At 34.5% G+C, this 10,564-nt stretch overlaps 1 protein-coding gene across 1 annotated transcript in view; it reads right to left on the bottom strand.

Moving 5' to 3' along the window:
• Positions 1-6,455: 6,455 nt before the first annotated feature.
• Positions 6,456-10,564, bottom strand: part of clstn2a (calsyntenin 2a) — a 449,004-nt gene continuing 444,895 nt past the window's right edge. Inside the window, 3 exon segments of the mRNA XM_056479198.1 lie at positions 6,456-7,033; positions 9,003-9,062; positions 9,064-9,191. Coding sequence (XP_056335173.1) covers positions 6,830-7,033; positions 9,003-9,062; positions 9,064-9,191 — 392 coding nt within the window. The 3' untranslated portion in view covers positions 6,456-6,829.

Genomic DNA, 10,564 nt, shown 5'->3' with positions numbered 1-10,564 from the left:
AATTCACCCCAAAATGAAAATGCTGTCATCATTTACTCACCCTTCATTTGTTCCAAACCTTAGTTTCGGATAAGTTTCCTACTTCTGTTGAACACAAAAGAAGATATTTTAAAGATAGCTTTAAACCTGTTTCCATCCAACACTTAAAAACAAAACAAAACAAAAAAAAACCCACAAAATAAGGGTCCCACATTTCCTTCGTGATTTGTCTCAAAACAAATTGATTAATATGTATATATTGAACATAAAACAATTAAGCTGCCCCAAAACAAACTCGAAATTTGTGTTGATTCAGCTGATTCAAATGTTATCACTCAATTGAATGGGTGTTACCAGTGGTTATTAGCTGATAGATATGGCCAGTAGGGGCCTTCTGCACCTACTGGTAGGCTCAGAAGGCTGTTATCATCCATCCACATGGTTAATCAGCTATAGATCACATCCGGCTAAATGAGAATTATTTATATTTTTTATTAAATTTCCCATTAATTGTATTTTATTAACGTCTTCCCCTACCCCAACCCTAAATCCAACAACCACAGTAATTTAAAAACAGATCTGAATCTGGAGTCTTCTCTATTAGTATAGCTGATTAACCATATATATGAATGATAACAGCCTTCTGAGCCTACCAGTAGGCGCAGAAGGCCCCTACTGGCCCATATCTATCAGCTGATAACCCCTGATATCGCCCATTCAATCGAGCGATAACATTAGAAGCAGGTGACTGATTCAGCTCATTTTAAATAAGTAGTTTGAACAAGCTGTAAAAAAGATTTTTTGGAGTGAAATATGCTAAATAAACTTCAAAACTGGAATATTGCATAAAACATTTTGAGAATAAAGCACAATTTCCATCCAATGAGTCAAAGAGGACAAAATTGTCACTTCTTGGTAAACTGGTGCCACGTATTAAAAGAAAAAGTGAAATTTGTTGCAGTTGAAGTCACAAGAGCCTATAATAAATTAAAAAGACGAAATACAATCAAGTGTTTTCATCGTAGTTTATACACATTTCTCTCTTATTGGAAAAAAAACTTCTATTAAGAAAACTTCTATTACTAATTCTATTAAGCATGATTTTTTTTTTTTTTTTTCGCAAATCTTGTCAATTCTATTAAAGGGGGCCTATAATGCAAAAATCACTTTTATAAGTGGTTTAAACACAGCTGTGTGGCACCAGCGTGTGAATTTGGCCTGTTTCTAATGGTAAAAATGTATCAATTCTAATTTTTTAAATCACACATGGCAAACACAGTCTGCAGAAACACTTTCATTGATATTATCCCTTTTGTACATGTCATCAGAGGAGGAAAGCTCTGCCCATTAGTGACAATTTCTCCCTGATTAGCATAAACAGCCCTGAGTGAGAAGCAGCCGTCCGTCTTAAGAAACTGTCAGTGATTTTAAATGTGGAGTTTTAGGATGCACAAACGAACACTAGATTTTCATACAGATAACATTAGTATTTGTAGCTCTGCTCTCTTTTGAAATAAAGCACAATCTCTTTTGAATATAAAGTGACAGTCACCAAAATGGTACAATTTGGATCTAAAGCCTAAAAGGGGCAGTTTCAGTGAAATGTATAACAATATTTGTTGTGTATTTTGAGCTGAAACTTCACATACAGTCTTACATTTTGTAAAAAGATGCATAAGTAGTCACCCAACGCAATCTCACAGCAATTCATAACGTTTTGATTTAGTGGCTATTTTTTATGAATTTGTACGATCTGATTCGTACAATTTAGTACGAATTGCTCATCACCCAATGACAGTGGGGTTAAGGGGTGGGGTTTGGCGCCACACCTTTTTAAAATTGTAAATTTTCGTACGACTTACGAATTTGTATGAATTAGACACTAATCTGACAAAACGTAAAATAATTTTTAATGCAATATTCGTATATTGTATGCATATATAATAGGTGGATGGAAACATGACTAGTCGCTTTCATAGTATTTTGTTTCCTACTATGGATGTTAATGGCAAAAAAACAACAACTTATTTCTTATGAAAAGTTCAGATGCAAAAACCTCTAAATGGCGTCTGACATTTTCTCTTAAAATTAGATTTTTTTTGTCTCCCATGTTTATGTTCAGTTATTTCACTTTAAAGACAATGAAAACAACTTGTTCGTCACTATAAATGTAAAATTATTGAGCCAACACCCTGGAGTAAATATCAAATGGCATTTATAGGTTTTTGCATCTAAACATAGACTTCATAGACTTTTCTTGGAACTTTTTTTGGAACCAACCGAGAGTGAACCTATTGACAATGAATACATTTTCATTTTTTGGGTGAACCATCGCTTAAAACCTCTCATCTACAGGAAAACAAAACACATTTGTGACGCTCTCAAAACAAGCCTCAGTTTTCACACTGATCCTGCTTTGTTTTCTATCCGTTCCTGTAATATTTAATTGAACTGTACACTGTAGGGAAGTTAGTAAAGACCTTCACAATACCAAAATAGCTCCAGGCTAAAATCGTTGAACAGTTTTCGTTCTGTTTAATAGTTTAAAAGTGCCCTCGTCTACAGAGGCTCAGACAAATCTATTAGGTGGAGAGCGAAAGGAGCATCGCTGTTAAGGTGAGGAGGACGACATGAACCATAAAAAGAGAGATCAACACAGACAGAGAAAGGAGGAGGAGGAGTACCTTCCTCTTCGGCAAGCAAGTGTGGACACAAACAGGCTGTGTGAAGGATGCAGGAGGATGTGAGGAGTCTGAGTCACCATTCAACTACTCTACAGTTCCCTATTTACAGAAGACAGGCATATAAAAATGTACAGACACACTTCCTCCTATCTTACCACCGAAAATCCCAAAAGAAAGAAAGATCCTTTTTAAAAGTCATATTTCATTACTATATATCTTTTGTTTAAAGAGGATCAACTCAATCAAAATCTCTCTGAGGATCTAAAATAAACTATTTGCTAGTTTTCAAAATGAAGAAAATATCATTATTATTATATACTTTCATTGCAAAAACAACTTTTGGGTATTTACTATTGCACGTTTATGCAATATTAAATGTAACTCTGAAGACAACAAATGGTGAAGGCGTAGCCACACTGTCAAACATTACAGTTTAGTATTTCAGAAAGGGAGAAAGCAATTGTGATGTTAGACTATAATCGGATTAATCAACGCAAAACGCAAAAAACAAAACATTAAACGTGAAACAAAAGCATCCCAGAGATGTTGATTCAGATTTTTTTTTTCTGTAGTGTTGAGTTGGACTTATCTTTCATTTTTGTGAGACAATGCAATTTATACTGCAGAAGTACATGGGTCAAAGACAAGGAGTAACTGTGATTTTATATAGAAGAAAGCATATTAAGTTCAATTCAAGTGTCTATTTTAATGATTTAAAATAATATAAAAATCTAAATACTGGTGAAAAAATGTTCAGTGTAACAGAAACACATATTCTGACCTGTGCTTATTAAAACATTTAAAAGTATAAGTGATCGTAATATGTTCAAATTCTACTTGATTTTAAAAATGGATATAAAATCTGGATAAAACTTGTTGGTTTAAAGGATGTCAAATTAGTAGAATTTGAAAATACAATATGATACGGTGGCCGAGAGAGCTTAACGTTAACAATTTAAGCTTAACTTGGCAATTTAAGAAAACGCGTGCAATTACAAAAAACACCAGCAAATTGCAAAAAGATCTTCATTAGTTTGAGAGCACATTTGCTGAAAATCGTCACAAGGCTAACACATTTTTAAAAATCGCACTGCACTTTCATACAACGCAAAACAAATTAATAACATGCTGCATTTTCTCAAAACGCAAACAAATTAATAAAACGCGCTGCATTTTCTCACAACGCAAACAAATTAATAAAACACGCTGCACTTTCTCACAATGCTAACATTTTACAAAAATGTGCTGCATGTTCTCACAAGGCAAACATTTTATGAAATTGCGCTGCATGTTCTCACAACGCAAACATTTTACGAAAATGTGCTGCATGTTCTCACAAGGCAAACATTTTCATAAAATGCGCTGCATGTTCTCACAAGGCAAACATTTTCATAAAATGTGCTGCATGTTCTTACAACGCTAACATTTTACGAATATGTGCTGCATGTTCTCACCACGCAAACATTTTATGAAAACTCGCTGCATTTTCTCACAACACAAAAACATCTGAACACAACGAAAATGTTTCAAGGGGACCCAAAAACGTGATGGATGCCGCTGTGCTGTGACTACAACTGCGTCCCAATTCGCATACTTATCCATAGGGATGGCTAACATGAAACTGACGTTTCGACAGTGTTGAGATCCAGAAGCATGATCCAAAACACCCAGGTCACGTGACTAAGGTGATTCAAAACACCCAGATCACATGACTAAAGCCTCATTCACACTACAAGCGACTTGCAGCGGCAAAGCGACAAGCGACCGTACATTTCAATGGAGAGTGAGAGACTTCCGGCGACCTCCGTCTACGAGAGTGACAGCAACTGTTGGTGATCAGGTGGGTGTGTCGAGCGACGCGACAAAGTTGAGAATCCTTCAACTTTATGCAAATGAAGAGTGACTTTCTTGAGCAACAGCCAATAGAAGCACCAGTACAGCTCACTTGATCCAGCTCGCTCAGTGGCTGGTTGTATTCGTGCTGTATATACCTACAAAGACCTGCGTTTGAAGCAGGTTTCCACCAGGGTCACGTAACCAAAGCGAATCAAAGCATCGTTCATTTCAGAAGCGTTTCGAGTCGGACAAAAAAAAATTCAAAAGTGCCAAGTTCAAATCCCGACTTGTGAAAATGCTCTGAAATAATGACTTGATGTACTTTAATAATGTTATTTTTTATGACCAAAACAAGACATATTTATTCATAAAGTGTTCATTCGGATGTCAAACCAATATTAAAACAAAACACATTATAAGAACAGAGCATTTAAAAACTAATGTCTATGTAGCTAATTCACCCTGGATTCGAACCCTTTATCTCAGCATGCTAGTCTGAAACTCTCACCGCTCTGACCACTAGGTGTCACTGTAGAGATGAGTTTCGAAATGTTTCGAAGCTTCAACACATTTGCTTCAACTGTTTCAGTGTTTCATGAAGCCTCACTTTGCCCACCACTACTTATCTGTCCTAAATAATATTTGAAAATAGCATTAGTATGTCCCAAATTGTAGTACGTTGAAAAGAGTATACCAAAGGTTCCCAGATGGTTTACTATTTTCTGTAAAATGTGAAGTGTAGAACTGGTCATACTCTAATCGCTGATATTGCCCACAATGCGTTGGACGTGAATTCGATTAGAACTACAAACGTGGGTGAAAACTACAAACATGGCGGATGCACCAGACCAACCGTCAAGTAGAGAGAGGCATCGCTAAAGATGTTTGTATGACTGTTAATTAATATCTAGCCAACTGGAAAATATTTAAATCGTGTTTTCTGTGCTATATTTCATCTACAACAACAATACTGAACTCATATAAAGACGTGTTTGGACATTAACGTCTGAATACATAATTATCCAAAGACCAGAGGAGATTTCTCTGCATGAAAGACTAGAGAATAGGAGATTGACCAGCTCAGTGAAGTTGTAGGTGGTCTTTGAAAGGTTCGATTTTTGTTTGTATATTTTAATTTCCCATTTCCTGTGTCTTTAGTATTTATTATCCTAAATAACCATAACTTAAATAACCCGATTTGTCACGTTTTAGGGTATCCTTGTAACATTTTCATTGCATTGTGAGAAAATGCAGCACGTTTTATTAATTTGTTTGTGTTGCGTGAAATGCAGTGCATTTTTAAAAAATGTGTTTGCGTTGTGACAATTTGCAACATGTGCTGTCAAACTGATGAAGATCTTTTCTCAATTTGCACCGTAATATGATCATTGAACAGTTAAATCATTCTAAATGTATCTGACAATAATGTTTGGTAGACTGTAAAACCAACAGTCAACTTTATTAAATGAAATGAGTGCAGTTTACTCAAAATTGACTGAAAGTTAATTCTACTCATTTGAAAATAGTTTTGAACTCAGTGATGAAGGTAATGAGTTAATTAAATACCTCATTACTTCAATTTAAAGGGAGTAAGTTCACAGTACTCATATAGTTTTTTTTAACTCAAATGGTTTGTTGCAATCGGTTTTCTCAAACGGTTTGAGTTACCTTAACTTATTGGGTCTTACAGTACTCAGTTGGTTTGAGTTCTCTTCATTTATCGGGTTTTACTGTGCTCAAATTGCTTCATGTACTCAAATATATTAAGTTCACAGTACTCATTAGGATTAATTTTTGAACTTAAATGGTTTGTTGCAATCGGTTTCCTTAAATGGTTTGAGTTACCTTAAATGTTTGGGTTGAATATAAACCATTGTTAAACTGAATGACATATTAATAGGTGACTAATATAACATTTTTGTATAGAGTAACATATTTTGTATGTAGAGTAATTTTGCTAAGAAAAAAAAAATTGTAAAAATCCTAATGTACTCAAACAAATGTATTACAAATTTGTTTGTTTTGATGCTTAAAACCCCTTTGTCTTTGACCCACATACAGGCATTGCAACATTTGAACTGATGTGTGCGATTTCCAATATTGACCAGCAGATGGCGATAGAGGATTGAATTTGTGGACGTCAGAGGGAGTCAAAATCAGGTTGATGTGCGACAAGTTTTCAGGCAATAAATTCTGGCTTCTGTTAATGTGAGAGGGCATTGAATGCAAGTGTGTTATGTATGTATATGTGTGCACAAGTCTATGTCTGCATGTGAATCTGTGTGAATGTGTTTGTGTGTGTTAAGAGAGAGACTGTGTTTGTGTGTGTTTTAATAGGGTAACGTTGACGGGTCCCACTCCAGCTTTCCTTTGACTTTTCCCTTCTGAATGTTAGTCTCTTCATCTTCATCACTGTCCTCAGATTCAGCGCTAGAGAGATCTCCTGCCAAATCATCATCCTCTTCATCTTCATCCTCATCTTCCTCCGGCTCTTCCTCTCTCACCTCCTCTGCAATCTGAGTTCCTTCAATGCTCTATAATCAACAACACAATCACAGTATGACTTAAACATTGAGGAAAAAGGGGAGGAGATTAACATCTCATTAGCATTTAAAGAGACATACAGTTGAAGGCAATAAATATTAGAACTCCAGTAAAAGTTTTATCCTTTTTCAAATATTTCCCAAGTGATGTTAATAGAGCAAGGATGTTTTTTTTTTACAATGTTTCCTTTTGCTGTATACAGTATATAGGAATAATTGGTAATGTAATGTGTATTTATATAGCACATTTATTGTGTATGGCTATACACCAAAGCGCTTCACCAGCACCAGTGTGCAGCATCCGTTTGAATGGTAACACATTATAATGTATTTACTAACATGAACAAACTATTAGTAATACATTTATTACAGTATTTAGTCATGCTTGTTAACATTAGTTAATGTTATTTAAGTTAAATAATGTTAGTTCATGTTAACTCTCAGTGCACAACTTTGAATTTAAAAAACTAAGGTTGAACTATGATTAATAAATGCTTTACCAGATTATTCATTGCTAGTTAGTAAATACATTGACCATTATTTTAAAGTGTTACCGAATACATTTTTATTTTATTTATTTATTTTTTTCTGGAAAAAGTCCTTTCTTTTAGTTTGTCTAGAATAATATTAGTAATATTGTCTGGAAAGAACATGTATAAATAATAATAATAAACTGCTAAGGTCAACATTATTAGCCCCTTTAGGAAACTATTTTTTTTTCAATTGACTTCAGAACAAACCATTGCTGTACATTGTATTGCCCAAGTAAATTAATGTATCTAGTTATCCTATTAACATTTTTAGAGACTTTAAATTACATTTTAAGCTGAATATTAGTATTTTGCAAATTAACTAGTAAAATATTATGTATTGTCATTATGGCAGAGAAAAAAGTTATTAAAACTGTTATGTTCAAAATGTGTTGTGGAAAAATAGATTATTTCTGTTAAACATTACTTGCAGAATATTTGAAACAGAATTAAAAATTAGAATAATTTTGTCTTCAGCTGTACATGTAACATCATGTTTTCTCTTCCACTCAAATATAGCAGTTTTTGGATTCATAAATGCTACATGGAGTATTTTGGGGGATAATTATCAATTAGAATAGACCCTTTTTTACATTTCCGGGTTTCTCTGTAACGGAAGTCATCATTGGGTAAACTTAGAGTGCAGTGAATCGGAGAGTACAACAAATATTTTTTTTACAATCCTATTTGCTGAAATAAAAAAAGAAAACTGCCATGATGGTGTTATCAAGACTTTCAGAAAAAAAAAAAAAAAGTGTGTAAGACTGATGACGGCAGCCAGAGGAGAGAATAATGTCAAATTTACTCTTAGTCCCATAGACGCAGCATTAGAAACACCTCGCACAAGCTGTAATCCGTTTCTGGTAATTTGACACAAAGATGACAGAAGACATTCATAAATGCACATAAGTGTTCATATGTTTTATTTTTTTAGATCTAAATATTAAAAACTTTCAAGGATTTAAGAGTATGATGACCGTTAAACACGTCGTAACAGTCATGTGAAAAGGATCCATTATATCAGGGGTGCCCAAACTCAGTCATGGAAGGCCGCTGTCTTGTTTAGTTCCAACTTGGTTCAACACGCCTGTAAGTTTCTAGTATATGTAGAAAGAGCTTGATTAGCTGCTTCAGGTGTGTTTAATTGGGGTTGAAACTAAAATATGTAGGACACCGGCCCTCCAGGACCGAGTTTGGGCACCCCTGAATTAAAAATTAAAAGCAAATTAAAAATAAAACAAAAAAAAAAAGCATATAAATGATTAAATAGAATAAACTAACACTGACTAAATGACTGGAGCTTTTACTCCCAGAACCACAGATGCAGTCTAAAGCATTTACATTATACTAAAAAAGGTTGCTTTTCCAGGAGTCTACAGTAAATAAATAGCAGCACACAGAGTGTTTCTTTTTTTGAAGCATATACTGACCTCCATGGGATTAACAGTGATGTTAAGATTGGAGTTGTCCCAGTCCATCTCTGGGTCTTTTCTTCCCTTCTTCATCCTCTTTTGAGCTGTCTTGATGGGTGGTGTGGATACGGTAGATTCCCAAGACCACGATGACCACCAGGGCAGCTATGCACATTACTATTACCACTGTTGCTGCAGGAGGGGTACCTAATGACACAGGAAGGGGAAAAAACATATATGTATATTATTTTATTTCATTTTTATGTGTAAAACTGCTAACCTGTAGCATGCTGATTTACAGTATATGTACATTGTTAAATGGAATTAGCAAAAATAGGTGGCCACACATAAGTTGCTACAAATTCTTCTTAGTGCAAAAAAAGGCTTCCTTTTTCAAATCTTATTCCTCAAACAACACTTTAAAATGTCCATTATGAGGTTCAGCAGCTCCTGTCAGGCCCAGATTCACCCCTTGACCCGCTGTGGACCCCACACCTGTGGCCCATCTGCTGTCTCAAAGTCTCATGTAGCAGCAGAATATTTTATCAGATGCAATTGTAATCATATTACTCAATAAAATAATAATAATAATTCCTTACATTTATATAGCGTTTTTCTGGGCACTTAAACAGCAACCACTTCCAGCAGCAACCTAGCTTTCCCATGTGGTCTACCATCCAAGTAATGACCAGGCACAGCCCTGCTTAGCTTCAGCGGGCGACCATGTCAGAGTTGCAGAGAGCTAGCTGCCGGCTAAATATTCTTAAACGTCTTAAATGTTGAAAAATCATGGTGTATTATATTAAAAATGAATGGGTTTTTAATCATTTTTTAGGGGTTTTTCATCCTTTATTGGTATAGGACAGAAGAGATTTTACAGATGGCATAGTGTGGGGAGCAGGGAGAGGGGAAGGATCAGCAAAGGACCTCGAGCTGGCAATCAAAATCGGGTCGTTTTGAGCAACTCGATGCTATATGTCAATGCGCTAACCAGGCTTCCTGAATTTTTTATTTTTTTTGTTAATGGTTAAATTGCATTTTAAGTAGTCAAAAAGGCATTTTATTATACAATTATTTGTTTTACAATCTAAAAAATACATGTCTGTCAAAAGATGCTTTCTGTGTATGACTGAGGTCAGCTACTGAAGAGGTGATGAATAGAATAAAGTTTTTTATTTTATTATGTATTTCTTTTACAATAGTACATTTAAAGAGAAAAAAAAAAGATCTCATTTACTCTCTCTTACATGGTGCTAAACACTATGAGTTTGGTTCTTCTGCAGAACACAAAATAATATATTTTGAAGAATTCTGGTTGCTGATACCTACCGACTTACATATTTGAAAATAAATAAATAAATAAATAAATAAATAAATAAATAAATAAATGCTATGGAAGTCAATGGGTACCAGCATTTTTCTAAATATTTTCTTTTGTGTTCAAACGATGAAATAATTTCACTAGAAGCATCAATGGATGAAATATCCCTTTAACTATCATTACTTTAAAAGTCAGTTACAATAACCCTACATGTCTAGTAATATTGAATATAGTAATAGTAATAGTCTAGTAATATTAA

The sequence above is a fragment of the Danio aesculapii genome, chromosome 2, assembly GCF_903798145.1.
Source record: "Danio aesculapii chromosome 2, fDanAes4.1, whole genome shotgun sequence".
Classification (NCBI taxonomy): domain Eukaryota; kingdom Metazoa; phylum Chordata; class Actinopteri; order Cypriniformes; family Danionidae; genus Danio; species Danio aesculapii.
Note: the sequence above shows the minus strand (reverse complement) of the source record. Positions and strands in the feature narration are given on the sequence as shown.